Below are 27703 nucleotides of genomic sequence, written 5' to 3' on the forward strand. Positions count from 1 at the left end.
GGGAGACGCATTACCCCCTCCTTCAATCGGCCAAGGTCAATATTAAAATATTCATGAGAATGTCTAAAAAATGTCTGTAAAATGACTATAAAAACACATAACCCACACATGTGTAATCATGTGCACATTTATTTGGCCCTGAGATTTAGGTGTATCTCTTCAGTGCTTTGCATAATAGCCAACATAATACTTACATGAGCTACCTGGTCTCCGGTATGGGTGATGCAATGTGTTTGGTTCTTATGGATGCAGGCAGTGTATGCAGGTGTTGAGCCCTGAATATTCTGTGCATGCAGTCATTCAGTGTGCTGTTTATGGGTACATGTCATTCTTCCGTGAGCTGAGCAAATGAACACGGCATACACAAGAGCTACATTTTAATCTTTTTTAGCACTGTAGTGGCTCTGAGGTTGGCGGACGTTCCTTCACTCCTGTGTTTAGAAAGATCTATGCCCTTCAGCTGCTCTACGCATTACAGACGGCTGAAAAGAAGGCAAACTAAAAATGGATCACTGGTGATAAACGCATAAAATCAGTGAGGTTCAGTGACAGAGAAAGCTTTGATTGCAATTTGGTGTGAATCTGGTCACTGACGCATTAAAATACACTTTGCCACTTGCCAAACTTTTGCTTCTCAAAGGGAAATTTGCATGAAGGTGATTGAAGAAAGTTGTCCTATTCTTGCTGAAGTCTGCTCCCCATGATTACAGTAATTATGTTTTAATTACAGACGACTATGACTCATAATCTGGGCATCGCACCCTGCTAGGATATGACAGAGAGCACAGGAGAATGAGTTCCTTCAGTGAAGCCCCACAGTTAACACTCACTGGTGTTAAGCTGGCTGTAGCCACTCGATCACTCAAGAGTGACACTAAACCTGGGATACATTCCCTGCTCCGTCACCCCAGTGACAGTAACCCAGGGCCACACAGCCCTGTCTCATTGCGGCTGGTGGCCCTGACCTGGAGCCTTACCCCTTTCTTCACTGCTGTCAAAAGATTCTGATCTCTACTCAGCTGGTTCATGTACCCCAACGACCTAAGGCCAACGTCATCTTAATTGGAGGAAATGTAAAAGACTCTTTATAAACAAGCTCGGCTTCGCTGAATTGGTATGGTGTTTCCAGGAGATGGTCTGGGTGCTTTTTGTGGAGGAGATTTAAATATTACTTTATGTTTCACCTCACATTTATTACACAGCACTGCATAGCTTCTCCCAAACCTCCTATTTCAAGAGATTGTGTGCTTTTTTTTTATACTTCACGGAGAAAACAGCTCGGAGGATTGCTCACCAATGCAGGTGGATAATGATTAAATTAGGGGTTTTAGTCTGTTATCAGTATTTGGCAGGAGACAGAATTTCCTATTCCATAAAGGTCACAGTGTTCCATGTCAAACCTCCATTAAAAATGCGGCTGCTGGTATTACAGCTCTAATGTGACACAGATCTGTCTCTGACACCACACTCATTGAGTTAAAGGTGAAAAAAGATGAGAGGGTTCAAGAACTTTCAGAGAGTTATGTATTTTTTTTCCCCCTTTACACCAGGATACTTGATGAAATATTTCTGGATCAGAGGAATTCATGAGCTGGGTATCCCCACAGGTCTGTGCAAAACCCAGGAGTCATTACAGCAGTTACTGAACATTTCCCCAATTAAGCAAGATATTACTGCACCTTCCTTCTCTTTCAAGCAATGGAATATAACAATACATGCTTTCGGAAACAGCTTAGTAAAAATAAAAGAAAGCTTGTCATAACATGTGTTGATAAGTGAAGTTGTGGCCTTTTGCTCTGTATCTCAGTCTTCTGGGTCTTTGTAAGATGCCTTTTGTCAGGTAAAATTAGGATTAATTATGATATCTTCAGCTGCCCTACAGGAGACTACTGCTCCTTGCAAAAGGTAAAAGACTGCTGTTCCCTGTACTGTCTTTCCTATCAGTTCCATGCTTCAGCTTATTAATTAAAACCATTTATCTTATGCAAGACATACATTTGTGGATAGCATTTAAAAATTGCAACCTATGTAGGTCACTCTAGGTACGGGCATTTGCTAAATGCCAATACTGTAACGTAATATTTGTAGGTCTTAGGACAGCATACAAACCTGTGAATCTTAAGTTAAATTAAAATAAGCTGTTAAGTGTTCTTATTGTTATCTTTTCACACAGCATTTACTTAATTGTCTCAAGCCTCACTTCTCTAGACCTAAATTCTCTTCTGCCCTGCACCCTCATCTGCTAAGATACATGTGGGTGGGATTGGGTCAGACGCCACCTTCTTTGGAGGACCGGGTGCAGTTCAGTAAGGATGGGACACGAGTGTACCCTTTCCCTTTATGATGCATGATATGAAGGGGGAGTGCCCGGGGGCGGGGGGTTCACCGGGCCCTGCTGTCTTACCCCATCAGGCTGTCCATCGGAGGCGGTGACGATAAGCTTGTACTGATCAACGGTCTCGCTGTCCAGCGGTTTGGTCAGAATCAAGAGTCCGGAACTGTGAAGACAAGACAAGAGGAGGCCACATATAAGGCTTTCTGTAAATACAGTTAGAGAGGCATTCATTCAATCTAACTGCTATGGAACCTTTCAAAGCGTTGAATCTAAGCAATCAATAATTCTTCTTTCAACTCAAACACTTTCACTAATTTAATTACAAATGAACTAATCATTTAATTAACTAATTAACTAATCATTTAATTACAAATGAACACAAAACACTGTGTAAGTAATAATAAACTGTGTAAATCTTAAAACTTGCTTAAACAGGTTGCTCAAAGGGCAAAGCACATTGTGGTCTGACACTGACAGGCAATTGATTTTGTTTGAAATTTTGTTAAATTTGACTTCTGGTTTTGTAGGTGGATTCTCACATTCACAAGGCTCAAGCATGCTCACGGTGAAGTGCCCTTGAAACTGATTTATTTATTTATTTTTTTTTTTGTGAATGTGGTTACATGATTTCTGTGAATAGTGAATGCTGTCCTATTTCCATGGCAGTAATTAAAGGAAACGGTCTAAACATGAATGTCACGTGTTCCATGGTCCTAAAATGAAATACATAAATGGGGTTTGTACAACTGAAAAATACATTTTTTTCATGAATCATCTGAGGACGTGTGACGTTGTAGAAAGCATTATAACGCAGAGTATTGCCAAAAGCAGGGTGACAGCTAGTAAAAGCCCCGCTTCACATAAAGCACACTGCGCTGCACAGAAATGAACAGAGGTAGATGAACAGCAAAGTGCCACATCTGATGACACGCATTCAAATGATGACAGGCAGCATAATAGTCAGGCGGTATAATGCTTTACATTGGCTATCAAAGCGCTGGATTATCTTGGCAGGCGTACACAATGATTCCTTCGCATTCAGAGAGTACTGCTGAATACGGAGGAAGATTAACTCCTGTCATTTCTCACATCTTCTAAGTGTCTGCCTCTGCTCCCAGGGAGGTATTACAGTTTAAAGTTTTCCGGAATGTTGGCTCTGTGTATTCTAGAATCACAGCAGCCATTATAAGACAGGCACAAGCAAGGCTGAGGCCTTGTACAGTACAATGATTGGATTCTGTAATATCTGTAATAACTACTGGCAAAATTAGGACCTCCAAAGAATATCTTGAATGTCGAAGACCATTGCCCAGATTAAAATGTTGGGTTAGATGCCTCAGTACATGTAGAATAATGCAGCTAACAATTCATTAAAAAATGAAACCCAAGGAAAGTGTTTGGTTGTGTGTGTGTGTGTGTGTGTGTGTGTGTGTGTGTGTGTGTGTGTTGGGGGGGGGGGGGGGTATTGATTTTCAAATGTATGGTACATCCAACCACTTTCTCCTGGATTAATTTCTTAAGAGCTGAAGCAGTGCCTTTTATTAAGCGCATCCTTGTACATACTGTTACTTTGACTTCGTGTACTTACATTCATCCAGAATATTGTTTAAGTGATGCTTAATCTGCATTTTCTAAATGCCAATTAAAAACGGAGTGCACTTACTTCGCCCCACCATCTAAGTGAAATAAACACGCAAAGGAATTGCCTCAACACAGCTGATAACCTCAGATCAAGGTCTTCACTAAAGCTAACCATGATGATAGTGTCTTCGGCCTCCCTGAGGAAAAAAAACTCAAAACAACAATGATCTCATCCTGTTTTTTTTTTTTAAATGAGGAAATCACTTTTGATCAGTCTATTTTCATTCATACTGACGTATTTCACAAGCTGCAGAGACTTTCATCTAGCCTGGCAATCCCTGAGGCGTCAGGAGACACCGGCGAGATGAAAGACTGCAATCTGAGGGAAATTCGTCAGTACCGTGTGAAGACATGACCGGGAGGACATTTTCCATGTCTGATGATGCTCGCCCTATCTTGGATCTCTCCAACCTCTTTCCATTTCCGTACACCACTCACATACGGTAACTGAACCTTATTGTATGTTTTATAACGAATATAACCACAGTTTCTCACCCGGAAAACTAGCACCTAATATGCCAGCCCTGAAAAAGACTGAACAAATTTTTATGAACTTGAAGACTACTGGGATATTCATCATCGTGGTCTTAGGTCAAACTGGCTGGTCTGTTTCATGTTGAAATCACTCATGTTTTTAATCTATCCTTTCCATATGTATGTTCTCATACAGACAACGGAAAACAGACAGTCAGTTCCATTTGCAGACGCCAGACAAATGCATGCACACTGAATCACTGATTCTTCAAATTAACTGTAAGCAAATGGAGTCATGAGCATGTGACTTTCTTTCCCCTTTTCAGAGATATAACCCATTAGTCACAATAACGCCAACTCTGATTGTGTGTCCTCAATCTTCTGTTTGATCAACACACAGATTAAACACTAGCAGAAACAAATCCGCAAATGCTGTCTGTCAATGTGACACCGATGGCCGCAGTCGGACACATCTATAAAATCACTACCCCTGCAATTTAAAAAAAAGGCTCCAACCCTACTCCCAAGATGATTAATTGAGCATGTGACCATGGACCCCATATGTCCTCTGTTCCAAGGTCCTATCATCAGGGCGACCTTGGTTTGGGGAAAAAGACAAAACAACATACATTTTTATGATACATTCCTGCATGAGCTTACGTTTCAGAGAGGTTGAAGATATTCTGTGGGTCACCTTGCAGGATTTGGTATGTGATTGGCTCCCCCTCACGGTCTGTTGCCTGAGATAGGGTAGAAAATAAGATAATAATAAGATAAGACAAAATATGGTGATTTAACTATCATCACAAGATCAGAGTGGCATCATTGGATTTCAGACATCAGACCACCCTCAGGTTAAAAGCTCATTTATAATCTGTATTCTACATTCCATCTACATGACACCAATGTAATATTTTTTAATAATCTATAAACACTTCCACATTTAGCCATTTCATTGCCAACTTACATTTCACTGTTCCTGTAACATCTGAAATATAACATCAATCTAAAGATGCTTTCTCCTTATCTATGAGTAACAAATTTTTCAGTTCTTCTGAAATCATAAGTACTACAATTTTCCATTCCTCCTCATTATCATTGGTCACTTAAATGAAAAAAAATGTTTTGAAAAAGTCCTGCTCACACTTGTTATGTATTGTGAAGGGAAAAGCAGCAGCCATTACTACCTGCCTAGGTGAATCACTCCATTTTTTGCTTGTGCTGCATATACATTTTTCTGCGTGGATATGTCAGACATGAATGTGACCGTAGAGATCTGTGGTCCTTCCTCACCTGCAGGTTGAGCAGAATGGCTCCGATCCTCATGGCCTCGCTAACCTCCAGGCTGTACATTATGAACGGGAATTCTGGTGGGCTCTGCTTGATGGGCGGTAGGACCTCAATGAACACTGTGATGACGGAACTCCTGGAATGAGAGGACGTCTCTGAGTCTGTCAGCACAAACACCCCTTCAAACGTACTTCTTTCACAAAGACTTGACAAATACCTGTCACCTGATGTCAGATCAATATCAGTATTATGTACACACCTCAATCACGCCTAAATAATTAAGAACTTAGCTGGAACAAAAAGCAGCATGCAGTACACAACGTGCCCCAGGGCCAGGCTTGTGAGGGCAGCAGACACTGTTTTTACAGAGCAGCTCAGTGCCCCCATAACCACATTCGGTTGCTACCCTTTCGTGGCTTCAGAAATTAATGCAGCAACTGCAACAGACTAACTCAATAAAATACCTGAACAAGCAATATCTACGCTTCATCATATGTTGTTGGAGCGATATTGATCCTGTAAGCACAGGACTTGACAGAGGGCACAATGGCAGCAAGATTAAATTGTGTTACCAGGAAGGCATTGCCAATTATTCTGGACACCCCCCCTCATTGCCACTTTCCTAAGTGCCAGATGGAATGGTAGAGTGGGTAACATCAGAGGGTAATAATGGAAGAACATGCCCGGGACAATTCCAGGACAAATCCATCACCGTGCAGGACTGTATCGATTTGGAGGAAGAGAGGTAACAAGGTTTTGTGGGACTCAGGGCCTGGATGAAAAGCGACTAGGCCGAGAAAGCCAATCCCGCTGCGTCCCCCTAAGAGCCTTAGGCAATGCTCTTACCTCCTCTGAGACATGGGGGCATTGTCTGAGGCCTTCACTGTCAGCGCGTAGGAGAGGCCCTCCACCAGGTTCGCATTCGGCCCCACCTTCATGACGCCCGTGCGGCTGTCGATGACGAAATCTCCCTGGGCGCCATCCAGGATCTCGTAGGTGATCAGCCCGTTCGAACCGTCGTCTGCGTCCTGAGCTGTCACCTGACAGTAACAGCATTGTTATTCTTTTTGTTAATGCATCTGCAAATACTTACTGTTAATTCAGTAGATGCTTTTATTCAGGCCCACATACAAAGCAAGGTTACCTCTATATAATCATCAGGAATGAGTCAAATAAGATAAAATAACTTTTATGAGGGCTGGGTATGTCACAACAGTGATAAGGGCAGATAAGACCTAGAAAATCATACAAAATCATCAGGAGTATAACATGGAATCCATTACGGATGCAGATCTCTACTAATTAAATAATTGACCTTGGGAGCCATAGATAATTAGAACATCAGATTAATCTCAATGTGCATCCCTGCTTCTTTTAAACACAACTGCGGTACGAAAAGACTAAGCACAGCACTTCATAGCATTTGCATCTATTTCTTATTAAGGACCATAGCAGCCCTGAAGCTTTTCACAGCTGAATGTTTTGCTGAGGATTGAGAATAATGACTGCCCAACAGGGGGAAGAAGTGGGGGTGCCCAACATCCACACCCCAGAAAGCCTTTAGTGCTGCAGTCCCAGCTGTTTCCTGTATGGGGGCTTAGCTGTGTTAATCTACGCTCCAGTGCACTTTTAATATTTGTCTGGCTCATGAAAAAAGGGCCTTGCATCAAATAAAGCCCTTTCTTGTGATCCAAAGTCAAATCATAAATCGCTCATAAAAATGTATCGGTGGTCATGTCGACTGCTCCTCAACCCCTAACCTCATTTCTCCAAAACTGAACGGTTGATTTTGAAGAGAGATTAATCCTGACCTTTCTGTATCAGTCTTTTTGACTGAGCATGCCCCAGTGACTGGCTGCGATCATGCCTGGACTGCGAAACAGGACTTATCGGCCGGCTTCTCCCAAGCCGCGTGAATCAAAGAGAACGCCTACTGCGGACCAGGCTAGACAAAAACGGCAGCAATTTTTTCCTAAAAACGCTATTTACAAGCAGGGGTAGCCTGTAAAACAACACAATGAGACTCACTACTGTACTGCTCTAAGTGACTGGACTGTTTGCAGATAACAGCCAGTGGGATATTGATTACCTGTAATATTGTTTCCCCAGGCTGGATGTTTTGATGAACACTGACACTATGGGAGTCTTCGGAGAAGGTTGGAGTGTTATCGTTGGCATCGATCACCACGATGATAATGGTCACTGCAGTGCTTTCCTTGACTCCGTCAGAGGCCACCATCTTTCAGGAGAGAGGAAAAAGATATAAAGAGAGAAAAAGAAAACTGCATTAAAGTTATCCCAAGTCTTCCTCTTAACACCTCTCTAAAAAATTAACTCAAACACTTTTCTAGGCAGATCAGAGAGCTGATTCTGCAAATCTATTGACCAAAGCCAATATTAACCTGGATGTTTGCTCTGGAAAACCCCCTCTGCAAGAGGAGATCAAAGTTTGTCAATTTTCTCACTTAAGCTGAAGAAAAGCAATAAATGTCCAGCATGAAGTTATCTGTATCGTACACATTTTAAATTGAGGTGCTTCTGTAGCCGGGGTGGTGCTCACACGCTGCTCTGGGCCTGTGTGACTTGAAAGGATGGCCCGACACAAGGTATCTGTCGTCGAGCTCACTGCCCATTCATTGATCTCATGTTGCACAAGAGCGAGTGCAAAGTCATGTAAGGGTTGGCCATGTATATTCTCCTCCCCTAAGAGTCGCAGATTGCAAACTGGTATAGTTACATCCACCGATGAGCCAAAACATTATGACCATTCACAGGCGAACCAAATAACCTTGATCATCTCCAAACAAGGGCACATGTCAAGGTCTGGGTAGATTAGATGGTAAGTGAACAATCAGTTCTCGTAGTCAACTTGTTGGATGCAGGAGAAATGGGCAGGAGTAAAGACCTGAGTGACTTTGACAAAGGCCAAATTGTTATGGCCAGATGACTGGGTCAGAGCATCTCTGAAACGGCAAGGCTTGTGGGGTGCTCCCAGTCAGCAGTGGTGAGTACCTACCGACAGTGCTCAGAGGAGGGACAAACCACAAACCGGCGACAGGGTTTTGGGCGCCCAAGGCTCATTGATGTGCGAGGGCAATAAAGGCTATTCCGTCTGGTCCAAACCGACAGAAGGTCTACTGCGGCACAAGTCACAGAAAATTTCAATGATGGTTACGGGAGGAATGTGTCACAACACACAGTGTATCGCACCCTGCTGCATATGGGGCTGCGTAGCCACAGACTGGTCAGAGTGTCCATGATGACCCCTGTCCTCCGTCGAAAGCACCTACAATGGGCATGTGAGCATCGGAACTGGACCTTGGAGCAGGTCGCCTGGTCTGATGAGTCCTATTTTCTTTTAGATCACGTGGATGGCTGTGTATGCGTGCGCCATTTACCTGGGGAACTGATGGCACCTGGATGCACTGTGGGAAGACGACAAGCCAGTGGAGCGAGTGTGATGCTCTGGGCAATGTTCTGCTGGGAAACCATGCATCCGGCCATTCATGTGGACGTCAATTTGACACGTGCCACCTACCTAAACATCGTTGCAGACCAGGTACACCCCTTCATGGCCTCTTTTAGCAGGAAATGCACCCTGCCACACTGCACACATTGTTCGGGAATGGTTTGAAGAACATGATGAAGTGTTCAAGGTGTTGCCCTGGCCTCCAAATTTTCCAGATCTCAAGCTGATTGAGCATCTGTGGGATGTGCTAGACTGACAAGTCCGGTCCACAGCAGCTCGACCTCACAACTTACAGGACTAGAATGATCTGCTGCTAATGTTTTGGTGCCAGATACCACAGGACACTTTCAGGAGTCCATGCGTCGGCGGGTTGGCGCTGTTTTGGCAGCACACGGAGGACCAACAGCATATTAGGCAGGTGGCCATAATGTTTTGGCTCATCGGCAAATAATTCCTATAAAGATACATTTATAATAAAATAAAAATAAAACCCTCACCTCTTCACAGAGAGCAACCTGAGTGTGTTCACTTGCACAGACCGAAACAACAAATGTTAGCATATTCCCCTTTGCCAGAGACCAAGCAAATTTTAATTCATTTGCTTGGTAATTCCTGCATCATATATATTTGTGTGGGTTCAAAGCAGCTAGAGATTAGCACCTTATTTCTTAAATGGAGCTTGATTGGGTACCACTTAAGGCAGTTACACTCTTACATTTGGCTCAGTAAAAGTGCTTGACTCCCTACTGCACCAGGAACAATTATTAGTATTAATAATTAGTATTAGTCTTTCCTTTTCACCTCCAAACGTGATTGCGGTATCACAATTGGGAGCAGGAAACAGCCGTAGCTTTACTCAAATGGGTACACAACTGTTTGTATAAATGAGCACAGGCTTCAAAAGACAGGAAAGGCACTGCTCAAATCTATCAGCAATGGTAACTCTACACTCTACACTGAATGCACATTGAAAAGGCTTTTCGTGTTCAGAGCTGTCCCTGTGCGTGTCACTGCTGCACACAGTTTATTTACAGTCATAGAGGAGTTTATGTGTGATTCCCACGACGGGAATGGAAATTGTGTTAAAACAGAGGAGACCTCCTCAGTAAACACCGCACCCACAAGCAAGCGACAATCCCTTTGTATATTCCTTTGGCGTTTCCTGTCTCCCATGTTTAATAATACTATACTTCAGAGTGCTGACACAGATAGAATTCCTAGCAGATGGGACTTGCTCTCAGCTCTGTGGAGGGTAAGGCATTGAAAAAAATGGAATGGAATGTACAATACAAAGCCTCACCCCACCCCAGACATATCTACATTCTACATATTCAGGAGAAATAACATATTTCAACTGACAAGGCAAGAATTTTGTACTGTTATTTAGGTTTCACATTCCAACATTTATTTACATGGAAAGCACTCCTACAACGCATGGTATACATTGCTCACCTTCCACACACAGTATCTGACTGAGGGATGACAGCTGTGGAAATCCAGATTAAATGCCTTGAATAAGGGCACAACCGCAGTGTTACAAGTGGGACTTGAGGCCAGCTCCTTAACCGCTTTGATACTCTACCACCACACTCATTTAAGAAGCCGAATTTAAGGCGTCAGTACAGCTGAGTGTGATAGAATAAGGGAAGAGGTGATCATGAGGTTGAGTTATTGCTGAAGACTTATACTGAGCAATAAAAGGAATGTGCTGTCATTTGAAGCGCATGATACCCTCAACCATTTCCTGTGTGTAGCACTTCCACTTTTGTCAGCGAATGGATTTAACAATGAGAAGATTTGTTTTAATGTGACCACAAAAGCAATCTGCCAGCCAGAGTCTTGTATCATATGAAGTGTGTCCCCAGTCCCACATGACACCATGATCAGGCGGCGCTGATCTTGGAGGTCTTCACAGGTGAGTGTCCCATCACTCATTCTTTTGACCCACCTCTGACTGCGGGTTTGAGGAGCAGAACAGACACCGAAACTCCAGAATGCAGAAACTCTCAGAGAATGATCAGAGGCAGGGTGAACAAAGTGCAAGCTCTAATTTGCACACAGAGAATTCGAACTTCTCCTGGATTCTCCCCTCGGAATTGCACAAGTCGCCTCAGAGGAATCAGCTTTGCCCATTTTTGAAGTGATAGGAGCAAAACAGAACCAACAAACACAATCAGAGAAACGAGCCTCAATCAGAGAGATGCAGATCCTCAACCGTGTCACTCAAGTGGTAACATTTTATTTTACTGTGCCCCTTTGATGCAGACAGGAAGACAGAAAGAAACGTGCCCACATCAAGCTGACTGCATTACCCTTGTGGCAAGGGTAACAACATGAAATAGTTGCCTGGTGTACTGTGACACGCAGCCTGAACCTCTGTCTGAGGTTTGCGTGCCTCCTAAAGATGTTAGATCTCAGACTGAAAAGGGGGCATGTGTGACGCTAGGCCTCAGGATTCCACAGTCCCCAGACCAGCCCAGGCCAAATCTCTCTTTCAATGCTTGCCTTTAAAACAGCAGATAGATTTTTCTGCTCAGCAAGTAAAGGGGCTTGGGGGTGCAACAAAAGTAGATCCCATTCAAAAATAGCGCTCATTTGAGGAGAACTTCAGTTCTCTGCATGTGACATTTCTCCATTTAAGACTGACAATGAACTGATAGCACTTGCGGAAAGGCTTATCTTTAGACTGGAATAATGCGCCAGTTAATAGACATCTCTCTCCTCGCAAAAGCGGTGAGTTTGTCCATGGGGGACTCCGCAGGCTGAGCAAGGTGTCACTGTGTGACGGGCCTACAAACACATGTAAAAGCCTGATTAACTCAATGCCATCTAGCCCAGGATTGCCACGGCCTTCATTCCTCTAGTCCACCTGAAGAAGGATGGATATTCCTCATGGGAAGGTGTGTGAAATACAACCTCCACTTCTGCAGTCCCTTATAGCAGAGACAAGAGTCTTTTTAGTCTACACTTTTTCCACTAAGATTTAGCCACTAAGATACTTTTTTGTAAACTAGACAGACATCTTGATACAAACATAAATTAAGATCCTTTATTAAAATTTTTCCCTCTGAAAAGTTTGAACAATTTATCTGAATTACTCAATTCAGTAAGTGTAATTCTTCCTATACATTACAATTATATAAGGTTCTATTGCTGTTACTTCATGCTAAAAGGTTACAAGACAAATTCTCAAAATGTGTATTATGACCTTTTTTGCTCCATTGTCCCCTCTATGCATGTCATTTTCAGAAAACACTATTAGAGATTCTTACGCAGTTTGCCTGCTGAGGAGGCTATAAGAAGAGTTAATAAAACAAATCGATGCATCAAGCATAATACAATAAAGACATTCCCTTTTCCTGTTTACACCCAATCAAAATTTTCAGAGAATGCATTTACACCCCCATTACATTTTTGCTTTTTTTTTTAAACTCTGTTAAATGTGTGTGTGTGTGTGTGTGTGTGTGTAGTGTGTGTGTCTGAGTGTTTATGTGCGTCTTCACAGTTTATGTAAGGACACCAACTGTTCACTCATAATGGGTGTTGACATCCAGTGCATGTGGTATTTATTGGAAGAGTATAACACATTCTTTGGCTTTACAGCATAAGCCACCATAAGCATCGTGACATTTGGCTCCAAGCATTAAATCTTATATGTTTAAATGCTAGCTTTAAACTCCTCAAGACAAAAAGAAATACTCACACAAACTAGGATGTTTACCATCAGATGAGCGTAATCGTTTTAAATATTGTAAATATTATTCTCCCTTAAATGGCAATATCTGCTTCGAGGTAGACTGTATTTTTTAAAGCAAAGATAACTAAAATTCAACAACAATGCACTAAAATAATTCAATAATAACCAAATAATAACTGACTCTCTAATAATAATCTCTCTATTTAAGGCACCTTTGTATAGTCTTATAGGCAAGGATCATGTTAACATGGTGCTTATGCTATGAAAGAACAAAATAGCAGTAAATAAAAATCAATAAAATAAAATAATGAATTATGGGAACTGGGTAAATAAGGAACCAGAGGGGTCTCTGCTATGAAGGTGTAGATGTAGGGGAGAGATGTAGGTATAATGGAGGTTAGTGGACAGTGCGGAGGTTGAAAGAAATGTGGAAGCTCTTACCCTGAAGGTGTAGGTTTGCTTTACTTCACGGTCTACTGGCTCCAGCAGTGTCAGATAGCGGGTTAACCCAGATGGAGTCAATGTGAAGACGGTGGTGAAGGCATCGAAGGTTATTTGCAGCATGGGATCTGTCGTCTTTAAAAGAGGATTTTAAAGAAAGTGTTACCATGGCAGATCGGAGTTCCTATTAGACAAGTTATCCTTTCATTGAACATACTCGACACCATGCCATTTACTCAAACCTGGTATCAAGGTGACCGTATGCAGAGGTTGTCTGAAATCGATTTGAACTAATCAAGCCAAGGAAAAAAGGACAGACTAATTGCTGACGAAATTGAATGGAATCATTGCAGTTCAAAAGCCAGATTCACCCATCAAGGTTCAGAATAACTCAAATGAACCATTAAAGTTTAGAATGACTCAAATGAATCATTACATTTAAGAATGAGTCATTTCAGTTATGAATTAAGGGTAAAGCGTAATGCTTCCCTCATCTTACCAATGACAGACTGCTAAAAGGAGTTGCTGTGATTCTCAGGAAAAAAATGACAGAATCTGAATGGGAAAAAAAGAGGTTATCAAAAAAAAAAACACCTTGCATGCATGAGCTCTGGATGTCAAACTCTGTTTCACGCAACACACCATAATAGCTCCCTGACCTTGCCTTGCCCTTGCCCTGAGAACAAACACTTGAGCATGACACCGCCACCCCATTTCCCATCCTCCCCTGCTTTAAACCATCCACAGAATCCTTCTCCTGAGCTATCCGCCCATTGCACGGACGGACCCCATGAGATTTTAAATGGCACTCTTTTGATAGGAAATTATTATGAGAACGTGTAATTGCGGAATACGTACTAATATGGGATGATCGGCCGAATGAAAATCATCCAAATTTGCCTTAATACCAAAGCTGAGCAAAAGATACACACAGACGCAGCATAAATCAAAGAGCTTAACATGAAAGATTAAAAGAAAAACAAGCACTGTACAAAGTCCCTTAAAAGCATAATGGTCTTTGTACTCTCTGGGGAATATCTAACCAGAAGAAACTGAAAACCTTATGACGCAACATTCTTACCCGTATGAAATTCATGCTGCTACTGAAACCACTGAAATCCCTGAAAGCTACCTAAACAAACCAAATTAAAATGCAATTCTGAATCCCTTTAGAAAGCTATGGCACAGTTCTATAGCTGCACTTGCTGTACACTTGTGATTGAATCTTACAATGATTCATCTGACAACAAGCAAATTCCAGAATCACTTACTTTAGTTAAAATATTTATTCTCTTCTAAAGGCGTGTGTGAAAGTGTAATTTAGCCTAAACTTGCACAATATGAGAGACAGCTCTGTGGACCTTTCAGTGTATTTCAGCAATAAATAATACCTTTTCAACATCATAAAGATGTGTGGATGACAGCAAAACAAGCGATTGAGAAAGAGCAACTGCACTTGTTAAAAATGTCTTTTAGAGTTTCTGTTCCTGTCTGAGACTGTGTGTTTTACCTTGCATTTCAAGCTTTTAGAAAAAAGCACACCTGTCAAGGTGTTTGAAGTACTGTGTGACTTCCGTTATGGTCTCTGTGGATGTGGAGCACAAACCAAGCATCGCTAGGGTGTGCGAGTTTATGAATTCGGCTGATAAAAATTCACATCTCATCCTAACCTGCCGACATAAAAGAAATATTGGCTGATGAGAGTGCCTGACAGGGGAAGAACTATTTCCCCTTCCAACAAACAGAAAATCTTCCTTAAAATGTTGTTGGTAGAACAGTTGATTCTGTCATTAAGCAAATAAGTGGGGCAAGAATGAACAATAGGCAACCCAACTAAGTATTATTGCCTACTGCCAAATGTAAAACTTAAGAAATGGCACCCAGACACCAAAAGTCTGTTTTTATGTCAAAATGGCATAACAAATTATCGCTGTACAAGATTTGCTTCACTACCGTGCCCACGTCTAGCCAGTGGGGTGCTGTGTACAGTGGAGAGAGAGTCCTCATGTGCTGGCCTAGGATCAGATTTTTCTATGTACAATTAACAGTGACTTCAGAAAAATGCTCAAGTTTTGTCTCTATATTTTTTCTTCATATTCACACACACATTTATACCACCCGGCAGCACTACTCCCATTTTAAAAGTCAAACTGCCTCATAAAAGACGCAAAACTCTTTCGCCATTTTGCCGTTTGTACCTTGTGTGTTATAAAAGGCTTTAGGCATATGGAAAAGATAAACAAGCATCCTCATGTGAAAAAACAAGACAATAACAAACAACTCATGGTGGCTAATTGAGACAAGTGCTGCAAACCAATCCATGAAATTGAGTTTGAATTAATCAAAACTCTTTCATTTTAGTTTTGGTTAGTGTTCAAAATTTATACGCTTGTTATAAACTGAATGAAAGTCACCACTGAATGCAAAACCTCCCCAATGTGTCAGAGGGTACAACTTTGTATATTTTCTAAAAAAAACTTTTAACCCTCTAATGAATTTGAAGGATTTAATGGAAACATATGAGAGAAAAAAAGGAGATACCTCAGAATGTTTAAGGAACACCAAACCATGCAACCATTCAATAGAACACATCAAACGACATACGACTGAAACTATGATAGAAGCACACACTACAAAATAGAAAGAATAAAAAACTCCACACTCCTAGTCAACACAGCACTACAGCAGTCCCTAATACCTACAGGCGTAGCATCTGGCGCGATCTAAAATAAAGAGACATAAGACACGAGTGGCATGGCTGGAAAACAGTTCATAATCTTTTTTTTTTTTCTTTGTTGATCTTTGATCCCCACTTTCATCAGTATGTGCCTTGGGGGCTAAAAAAGGCTAAGGTCTCTCTTCAGTCCTACCCAACATTTATATTTAATTTCAGTAAATGCAAAACTTGTAATGCTGTGCTACAAACTAAAACCAACCACCCAATTAATTACTTAAAAGTTAAGGCTAGAGTGAATATGTATGGCACAATATTCAGTTGGTAGGTATCCATTAACTGTCTTTACAGATGGATGCATAATCATATTTGGATTTTAATCTTACAACCTTCTGGTTAGGAGCCCAGTTCCTTAACTCCTACACAATGTCTCTGCCACATGACAGTGGAGAGCAGTCCCACATCTTATATTCACAAGGCATCAGTAATGTGGGCTCCACCTCAACGGGTTAAGTACTTAGGGTTGACCTAGTGCAACCAATCTGTTGATGTCTGCTTCGTAATTGCTGATATAAAGCTCAAGAAGTTGAGAGGTGATTGGGAAAAGGGCACAAACTGGGCAGCAGTATGGCTACTAGTGTTTTAATAACTACACTCATTTTTTCAACTTTCACATTGTAATGGCATATCCTCTCATATGGAGCTTATGTACAAGAGATATAATCATGAGGCATGGCTTCTTTCTCTGTGTCTTTGACTTGTAATTACAGTAAGACACATTTATGAACATTTTAACACAAGAAAATGTGAACACATGACTCATTCAGTGTGGAAAAGATATTAAACCAGAAAATACATGTAATATGAAACAAAACACAATAAATTCAACAAAGAACAATACACGCATTGTGAGTTTGAATTAATTCTGCATATTACCATCGGATGAGCTTGACTTTTTTCCCACACTATGATTTAAACATGTCCTAGAAAAAAAAAAGTTTCCAAAAAGTCCTCTCTTTTAAAACTGGGAAACATTCACACATATGCAATGCAAGACAGCCAGTGTGAGCATGAATACCTCCTCAATATCATCATCCAGGGCGATGATGCCGAGGGGAGCCGTGAGGTTGGCGTTGCTGGAAATGGTGGTGCCCACAGATGCCGACTCGCTGATGTAGCCTTGGTAAGTGAGCCATTGAAAGTACGGGGGCTGGTTACTCTCACCCAGGACCTCGATGTGCAAACTAGCAAAGGCTGGAAGAGGATGTCCATTATCTTGTTCCGCCTACGGAGAAAAGGAAACAAACTTAACTTAACAGGAAGAGCCTATTAAGCATCTGGCATGCTACAGGGCCTCCAAAAATCAGCCTTTTGATCGATCCACAGAGAAAATCTTTGCACTTGGCCTTGGATCAGACAAACCTTGGCCTACCACCTAGTGAAGAAGTCCATGTTTTTCTCAATCCTGACTTCCCAGTTGGGGAATGGCATATTTATTCAAGAAATTCAATCAGATCAGCTCTGAATCTTCATTTTCCTTAAAGCACCCAGTGGTTATTGCTCTGAGAGGGGAGTTATTAAGTCAAATTTGATTGATTGATAGACTGCCTGATAGACTGCTTGATTGACAGGCGGAATCACACTGCAGTCTGAAATGGTGAAAAAGCAGACATCTGGCACTGGTATGAGGATAAGGAAGGCTTCTGAGACAAAGCAAATGGTAATCAGCCAAAACTGCATTCCGCAGAAATCAGTTTAAAGTCAAAAGTAATCATGGAGGCACTAAAATCAATGTTTTCAATTTCCTTATCTGATTAAGCAATTGCTTGGAATAAAGAAAAGCATACTCCTGGGAGGTCCAGGAATGAGTTTGGGAAGAACATTGGTTTTATACAAGAAGACAGTGCTATCTATACGGAATAAGCCCTGAAAACAGGGGTGTCCAACTCAATTCCTAGAGGGCTGTGTGTTTGCTGGTTTCTGTTCCATCCAATTCCTCTGGCTTAATTGATCCAATTAGCTAATTAGCCACACACATGGATAACAACTGATTTCCCAAAATACACCACAGCGAAATATTCCCTGGGTATGGAGCACAAAACAGTCTTCAGCTCTCAGTATTTGCAAAAAAAAAAAAAATAAAAATAAGACCTGAGTCACTGATTGCACTAATTAAGTAATTAAGACCAGAGGTTGGTGTATACGTAGCCCTGCAGGAACTGGAGTTTGATGCACCTGCATTGAAAAAATATTCATTAAATTTAGAGTCAGATACTGAAACCCAATCTCATCCATGAAGGCCGTGCAGCTGTCTTTTTAACAAACAAACAGGACCTTTCACACAAAGGCTTTAATTCATGCAAAGACTTTATCCATTCCATCTGTGATATTTACGCAGTTTATATGAATAGGGATTAGATAATACAATTGCCAACAGACAATAATATGAATATAGATTACGGACTACAAAATACTGAAGCATTAACACAATGATACTATCAAGATAAATTACTGACAACAGCAGACTGAGGCATTAACATTATAAAACAATTTACAGAGTGACTATGACTCAGTTCAATCTAACTGTAGTGTGCTTTGCTGTTGAACTGCATCCTTTTTGATTTCTTACACATTCGGGTCATTAACGTTGTTCATTTTGATCAGTGCCCACTGAGCACACGAAATTTTGTGAGAAAATAACATGTAAAACTGGCTTAAATTTGCCACTGAAAGGTAATGACAAAGCTCCCTGTGATTAATGTTGAATCTGGGTCTAAGAACCTTACACTGGTTGATGAACCCTTGAGTAATGTCAGGTTCATTAAACACACTGGCCTTGTTTGTGGAATTCTGATTCTTGACATTGTGACCTATGTTGCTTTCTGCCTCCTCTGGAAAGGTGAGGCTGGTCATTACTTTTACTGCTCCTCAGTTAAACAGAAGAGCAATTACTGAGAAATGGAAACGGCCTTGTGGATCAAAACCTTCAACAGCATACTATGCTGAACTATGAGGGGGTTTTAGTGCCTTTTCTGTAGTGGAGAGAAAACCACTGGGATATGTTCATGGGAACAATCATTTCAATTAAATAAGCATTGTTTTATCAGATTACACAAATACACGGCTGAAATCACTGGGCAGACTGAAAAGTTGTGCCAGCACCCAGTCCTCAACCACCTCCACAGATTGTGATTTAGTTGACAGTATCAACAAGGTAGTTATTCATCTCACCATGGCTACATTACTATCTTTCTGCTAGAATTGTACCAGACCAGTTCTATGCAGTACCACCAGTATCTCATTTCAGGTGAAAAACCTCAAGTGAGTAAACTAAATCGGTTCAAAAGGAATTATATATGAAATAAATAGCAATAACAATATAGCAAAGCCAACTTGCAAAACCAACTTGCAGTGTAATGACTAGCCTTCATAAAATAGATACGTGAAAGAAATAAAGGTTTTTAGCCTTTAATACTTAGGGGTCCGTTTGCCCATGAGGACTGTGTGGAGCATGCTGTTAACCTGTCTGTAAAGAATCAATTCATCTCTGCTGGTGAGCTGAATTCAAAGATGGCTCTAATCCTTAAGGTGTGTCTGACAAACATTTGGCTACATCGCTCAATGTCTGTAACAGCGCCGTTCGAGGTCCGTCTCACTGGGATACTTTGCTACAAAAGTCTGTGATAGCCTTTGAACCCTACTGACATAAAGTACATGGGAGTTCTGTTCTTTGTCTGAATTGACAACAGACAATGTGACCTTAAAGCCATAGCAAAATACAACTGCACTGTGACTGAAATGATAGAAGGGAGAGCACTGAGACGGCAGCAGCAGGTAAACAGTTTCAAGATGCAAGCCAGCCATTTCCTGCCTGTTTCACCTGTTGCTGTATCACAGGTACAGCTGCTGTTGTAACTAGGGCAGCATTATGGTAAAAGGCTACTGTATGCTACACCAGAGGGTCACCAGTTCCAATCCCACTAAACTGTGCTGTTGTGACCTGAAGTGAGGCAATGTGCCTAACCATAGGTGCATTTTTAAAATCCAACACCATAAATCTGCTTCAGGCTGGGCCGAGAAGGCAGCTTTAGTTTATGCCCTCGGTATGAACATCTGCTAGCATACAGATAATGACATTATAACACTGGCTGTTATCACATAAATTCACACACTGATCTGCCTGACCTCTGTATGATATGCCAGCGATTACTTAGGCAGGACACTCTATGGTAACTTTGCATGGGGGCTGAAATATTAAAAGACTGCTTACGAACATGATTTCCTTGGTGTGCCAGTGATAATGTTCCTGAACTGTAACTGTACAACACTGTTTAGTTAATTGTTTAGGCTTACACTGCATTGCTTGATTACAGTAAAATCACTTAATGAATGAAAACAGAAGATACGTTAAGGGTTGTTTCTGTAGGACAAGAAAGGCTGAGATATGCCTTGAGCGTAAAGAAAGTGTGAATATTAACAACTGCCTGACCAGCACCTGACCAGCACCACATGCTTCATCGGTGTGACTCTATGTTCACTTTCTCCCTTTGTTTACTTTTTTATCTTCCTGGGTACTATGCAAAAAAAAGTTAAAAGTCAAAAGTTTCAAGTCAGAAAAGCACAGCTCTTCTTCTGAGTCATTATCCTCAATGGCAATTTTCCTACTGGTGTACTATTGCTCCATCCATTTCTGATAGAAAGCAACACAAAAAAAAACTGGGGTAATGGGGCTTTTTCGGCTCTATGGTGTAGAGAAATGGGCTCAGCATCATCTTCTGCTGCAGAGAGAAACTGCTTGAAAGAAGAGGAGGGCAAGACGGTTAACACTGGACTTCTGTCTTAAAGAGAAAGTGTTGCAACCTTGCCCATCCTTCTAGCAGCATGAGCCCATCAGCTTCATCCTGCGATAGCCTCTCCCTATTGAATTTCCACTCCCAATACTGCTCAGATTAAATGCTAAATACATTTTGTTCAGCCCTTATTAAGACTAATTGAATGCTCATTGTTTAATATGTAGAGTTATATATACTGGAATACCCTCTGTTTATCAATACAGTATCTCAAAAAAGTCCTCACAGGTCATAGCTCATAGGTCATACATTAAGCTGTCAAGTAGCTCATACCCATATAAAGTATATAATGTTACAATGAGCCCTTTCGGTGCTGATTTGATTAGCACGCTCATTCTTTGAAACACACGCCCTCAAGCGCTAAACGATGCATTACTGTATTAGGAGGGACTCATTATCTCCTAAAAACAAACACTGTTCTGGGGGTCCCCCTGCACAGCCGGCTCCCGTCTAAACCGGAGTGTCCCGCGGCACTTTGCTTTGCCTGCTGAAAGTTCAGCTGCCGTGCGAGGTCAGGAGTCGCACCCCCCCCCCCCCCCATCGCCCCCCGTCCTCCCCATCGTCCCCCGCGCACTTCGGAGCGGTCATTTCGCGCACTGCCCTCCGCACCACGCCTCCTCTCTCGTGCTTTAATCTGCGGGAGGACACGCCAGGGAAAAGCCGCTATCAAAAAGCAAAAAAAAGAAGATGAGCTCCTTCGCCCGAAGGATTGGCTCTTTAACGCTGTCACTTTCTGAGAAGGAGAGAGGGGGAGAGAGAGAGAGAGAGAGAGAGAGAGAGAAACGGAGAGAGTGGCAGTTCTGCCACGGTTCTCGCCGTCGCCGGGGGAAACCAGCAGCAGGTGGAGGCGATGACAGCTCGGTGAGAGAGAGGGGGGACAGCGGAGATCTGACCCACATCCTGTCACACCTGGGGGAAGGCACTGGTGACTCACTGCCTGCCAGCAGCAGAAGTACCCTCTGACTTGAGCAGGTTTAAGTCCGCGCAGGCACTCTCCTGACAGGGAATCTGATTTTGATTTAAGTATTTATCACACACATACTACATATAAAAAATGTTAAGCTCCCCTTTTCAGGATTGTATACTGTATTTAAATGCAAACAGTCTACAGTGCAGAGTGTAAATTGTGCAATCATACCCTTGCCATTATTAATTTCTCTAATAAATCTAAATAAACCACACATTTATATGCTGCAATAATTTCAATTTACAATTTACATTTTTTGTTGTTGCAATGTATGAATATGCAACTACTGTGCAAAAAAAACAACTTCATATTCCCATATACACATCACTGAACACACCTTATGTCCTTATACATAAACAGTTGTAAACAGTCATACACCCACACACACACACGGACATACGCACACACACCCACACACAATGAATATATTACAGATACGTATGTCTCTACTATATGCACATAAATACATACCTGAAAATGCATCTTATTATGGTGTAATTGTTAGATTAGGTTTGCACTGTCAGATCTGAGGGTGCCTGGCCTGGAGGCAGGTGGTAAGGGTGAGAGGGTTGTTATTCTGTGAGTGCCTTAACACTAATATAATCGCTCCAGTACAAATCCAGACATTATAAAGTGTTTTCCTGAATGTGCACAATGCCAAGCTAGAAGAAATGTATGCTGACAGGAATAAGGGTGTCTTATAACCAATGTAGTGTGGGTTAGCATCACTCTAAGAACATACCTTTCTCTACTATGGCAGGCTTCACTGTGCATGTGTGTGTGTCTGTGTGGGTGTATGTACTTTCTCCCACAGTGAGAAACTCCCATGCACACAGGACATGAAAGGTGAAGAGCTGCTTTCAGAGAGCACTCAGCTAAAATGCTGAAATAATGAGAATATCCACATGGGAAAACTGTACATGTTTCAATTCTGAATCGCTGGCTCCGCTGAGCCAGATAGGCTATTTAGACATCGGGGCCCCACAAAGTATCTACTCTCCCATAATGCAATACAACTGCGATGCCCCTGGTAAGTAATTCTCTAAACAAGGTGCTACATGATAACTTTGTCATGGCTTTTATGGCATGAACTTTTTCCTTCCTTCGAGCATACCAGTGTTGATACTCCAGCATCCACCACCACCAATCATGGTGTCATCTTTAAGAGAAAGCTTCAGTGAGCACGTACCAATATGGCTCCACTTTATGCAATTAAACGGTCAGTTCCCTAGCCAGCTAGCTTGTCTTAAATGAAATCTCATTTATATTCCTCACAGTTTTATAGTTGCGGAGTTACATCACCCACTTCTCCAGACTGCTGGCACTGTAAGACGCAGTGTAACCTCATTTACCCCACCAGGGACGATTTAGCATGCTGATTTTAGCCCTAATGTGGAGTCACTGCTGGGGATTATGGGATATATGCACTCAAACAGATGATTTGTGGCATTGGTCAACATTCGTGAGATTATTCTCAAGTGTAAGAAGAAAAGGCTTTGTTTCTGTGACTTCAGCGGCTCAGGGTAAAAGAGAATGATCCTGATTACCTTGATCAACAGGTCAAAAGTTTGATACAGGTTCCTTTTGATTGGTCTCAGTAGCTGGAGCTCTGCAGTAGTTCTATTCAGCATGATGTATTGAGCGTAGGTCTCCGGTTTACCTGAAAATTAAATTGAAAAGGCTGATTCAGGAAGTCCTTGACTGACCATTTGTTTGTTATTAAATGCAGAGATATTAAAACTCAAGTGCTGGGAGAAACTAAGGGGAGAGTACTTTACTCTTATTGTGAGGGGATTCTGAAGGATAACAGTTACAATCACTGAGCAGCGAGTTCACCACCCTACACAGAACATTACATTTTTTGAATACTTTTTCACCTCTTTAAGCAACTCTATTTTTTTTGTTAAGCTCATCTCACTGCAACAACTGCGGTAGTGGTGAGGTGAGATGAATGAAGTCCACTGATAACCTTGCAAACAGCCAATAGCTATTTTTCACACTGCAAGTCACACAGAGCCCTACAGCAGAGTGGGTGCTCATTGGAGGAAAGGTGCTACTTCACTGATGTCATCCGAGTAACATGCAGGCGCCGGACGAATCACAGGGTGCCTGAGAGCAGCGTGACAAGCAACCGCTTCTGACATACCCATCCCTATAGCTGCCTGAACCTGGCCAATCTGTTCTGCAACTGTGGGCTCCCAGCCGGAAAATGACAAAACTGGAATCAAACCTGGGTCACAGAGCTCAGCTTGTTGTAAAGGTGAGCTCTATAACAACTGCGCTACTCAGAAGCCAAAAGTGATGTTACATGCTGAAATAAAAATCATTTCAAGCACATTATATATCCCACTGTGTTACATTGGGTGCCCATCCAAATACCCAGAGAGAGAAAAAACGGTTCAGCTAATTCCTGGAACATCCCTGGGCCTGCAATTTCCCAAAGCCCACTTGGACATGGAGACCGCAGGAAACTCTAGACTTGTGGGGGTGAGGAGAGAGAGTGCCTCTGTCCCCCTGGAGGCCACGCTCCATCCACAGTGACATTCCTCAGTGTGGACGGCCCCATCGTTTCCCAGAGCGGGTGCGGGGCTACTCATTTAACAGTGTTTTGACGGTAAATTGTTTTGCTCAGAAGCCATGGTGTGCTGGGAGAGGTGACGGATTATGGACAACAGAGGGGCTGACAGGCACCTACCAAGAAGGATGGAGAACAGGATCCCGGGTCGGTCCGAGGGGGGCTGGATGTTGCGGTCTTGGTCCACTGCCCGGATTGGGGGTGTGACGTTAAGGGGGTTAATTTTGCTCTGGAACAAGAAATCGGGGTCTGGTGAGTCAAACAGAAGGGTGTTTTATTCTTGCAAATGTTCTGCCCTGAGGGCACTTGCAGTCCACGTATAAAACAAACAGCCTGAGGAGCAATGGGATGCCAAAAACACCATTTCAATTTTACCTGTTAATCAGAAAAAAAGTGGTGAAGATTAGAAACAACCATGTTTTTTCTTTAGTGAATTTTTGTTTTGCTTTTTTCTGTTTAATTCATAAGCCCATTCATCACACCCCTGTGTCCCCCTTCAACTCACTGGAGTGAAAAATCGAAACAAGAAGACTGCACTGACTGCATCCCATAGTCTACTGCCAACACATGTATTGATCTTCAGCGCAATGGTTGAATACAGAAATGGATGCTAATATGTGTGTAGTTTCCTTCATACTTTAATATTTCAAACTTCTGAGCTTTGCCAGCTCTTTGTGGTGCCTTGCTGCGAGTTTAAAATTAAAGTTTTGCTTTCAAGAGTTTTTCCTTCTGCTGTGCAATCACTTGTCATGATATCTGTGGTCATGCTTGTTGATTTTGCCCCTACCAGAGAAAGACTGTATCAGCAGCCTTGGTGTCCATCCCCCAGACCTGCCTCTAAAATGGAACGTGTGACACAATTTCAGTATTGGATGTGATGACTGCAGCGACCAGAATTGAGCCACCTTACATTATTTTCATTTAGCAGACCCTTCTTATCCAGAGCTGCTTATATATGTTACCATTTTTACATGTTATCCATTTATACAGCTGGACATTTACCAAGGCAATTGTGGGGTAAATGCCTTGCCCAGCAGCAATTCCGCAGAGGGGAATCAAACCTTTTGGTTACCAGCCCTGCTCCTTACCACTACGCTACGCTGCCGTTAGTTGTCATGGGCAAACGTTGGTTTGGTAGACGTGCGAGCGTTGCTAATGTCTCACGCAGCGGTCTACAGCAACGGCCTGTCTTAAATTCAAGCTCATTCTGAAGATGAGTGGAGGTGCAGAGGTGTCATGGGGCGACATTATTCAGAGCAGACCTGTGGAGGAAATGGAGCATGTGTCCTGGGGAAAACATCTCCGGAGCATGCCCGCGCATGAAGAATGGATGCAGGAGACGCATCCATCCATACACTTAATGATCCCTACATCTGCTCGCTGGGGCACCACAGCCAGCTGTAGCTGACAACTTAGATTAAAATGACAAGTAGACAAGGACTAAAAGTGAAGACAGCAAAGCTTTTAGTGCCGCCCACTGCATTGTTAGCAAACTAACAGCCCTTTGTCCGAGTTCATTTTCTTGTGTTGTTTTTTTTTGTGTGTTTGAATAACAGCCACTTGAGGATATGGATAATTATACTCCATTAGATATTCTTCATTAGATGCACTAGCCACTTTATATATGTAAAGCTTGCACTTTTTAAGGCCCAATTATCTGCATATGCCTAATTGTTTCTGAAATTCAGTCTCTTCCTTTTGCCCAGCTATATGCTTCTAAATGGCTAACAGAGATCCACAGACAGCAGGCCCTTGGGGTGAGATTCGTCTCCCAAGGCTACAGTGTAATCTGCATCTGCTTCAATTACAGTGGCAGTGGCAAGACCTGTGCTAAATCAACTCTCCCAGTCTGCCCAGTGATGATTAGCTACAATACCCTGTTTAATAGTCATTATGGCCATGGCTTACAACTGCACCATATACAGTAATATCCTTGAGGAAGGTAACTGTGTGTGTGTGTGTGTGTGTGTGTGTGTGTGTGTGTGTGTGTGTGTGTAGAAGGATAAAGAAAATTCTTATACTCAGAAGTATCATAACACTTACCAAAAATAATATAGCATATAACATCACAAGGAACATCACAGTGAATATAGCAGGGAAGATATTGCTGTGTTCTGTACATCATAGTGAACATCACTCAGAAAAACAGTTGTTGCCATAGAGAATCAAAGGGAATCTCAGCATATAGTGTTTCTGACGTGTGTGTGATGAAGAAAAAAACGCCAGACTTGTAAACTTTGATGGAGTGGTAACAGGTGTGTTGTCTCCAGCAAAACCACATAAAACAAACATGTAGCAAAGCCAGGGACTGACTTGCTGTTCAACCAAAAATACTGCTTTTTTCTTTACTTCAGTTTTATTGAAATGATAATGAAACATTTGATACGTTTAACCCAATCAAAATAACCCCTCCTTTAAACAGTATGGACTCTAACAGTGCCCGGATTAACCAGCTTCCAGAGCGTGGACATTCCGAGCAATAATAACTACATCACCCTTAAGGCTCTTGCAACCTCCAAGCAATACATACTTTGCAGTCAGTAAGGCTTTTATCATGAATTATAAATCACTGTGTCCCTTTCAGCAAATGAGAAACATGATTCACAAAGGTTCCTCTACATCTTAACCAGAAGCAGTGTTGCTCTGAGAGGGAACTGCACTATGTGCAGACTGAATGATTCTGGAGGCATCTTACCAAAGAGGGCCTCTGTTTTCTCAGCACTGCTTCGAGCCTCAGGAGGCTTCCTTTCAAAGACCGCCTCTCCTTCCTTACATGTCTTAACATCAGGTAAGAAGCATGCTATTTTTTTCGTTCTTCTCTTTTCATTTATTTTGACTTTTTCCTCATCTTTACCTTGTCTGAGTCATATGCTGCAAATGTGTTACTGTTTATTCACTCTGATTTCCTGCCTGTATGTCTGGGCATTATTGTTTCAATAATGGCAATGAAACATGTGTGTGTGTGTGGTGTAAGGTTTTGATGGTTGATTTGGGATGTGGCTTTGGTATTTAAGGAAACACTTCCAAGTTTCCACAAAATTTCCACAAAATACTGTTTTTGGAAATCAAGCAACCATACAACAGAGGTATGTTGGCTTAGAGCAGGGTGCTGTTAAAGAGACAGAATTACAGGATTAATACAGTGCAATACAGTGCAAGTGACCGCTGGTGTCCCCCCTCTCTCTGTCCGTGACATGGTTAGTGACAAACACGCTCATCACATATCAGCTAACTGGCCTGCAGGCCGCCCTACTGTCTGCCCCAAATTTGTCTTTACCCCTGACCTCACT

At 42.0% G+C, this 27703-nt stretch overlaps 1 protein-coding gene across 1 annotated transcript in view; it reads right to left on the minus strand.

Moving 5' to 3' along the window:
- Positions 1-27703, minus strand: part of LOC118790297 (protocadherin-15-like) — a 205604-nt gene that overhangs the window by 62715 nt on the left and 115186 nt on the right. The window contains 9 exon segments of the mRNA XM_036547202.1: positions 2405-2498; positions 5111-5190; positions 5744-5876; positions 6587-6780; positions 7830-7979; positions 13348-13482; positions 17100-17306; positions 23386-23498; positions 24534-24642. Coding sequence (XP_036403095.1) covers positions 2405-2498; positions 5111-5190; positions 5744-5876; positions 6587-6780; positions 7830-7979; positions 13348-13482; positions 17100-17306; positions 23386-23498; positions 24534-24642 — 1215 coding nt within the window.

The sequence above is a fragment of the Megalops cyprinoides genome, chromosome 15 (assembly GCF_013368585.1).
Source record: "Megalops cyprinoides isolate fMegCyp1 chromosome 15, fMegCyp1.pri, whole genome shotgun sequence".
Lineage (NCBI taxonomy): Eukaryota > Metazoa > Chordata > Actinopteri > Elopiformes > Megalopidae > Megalops > Megalops cyprinoides.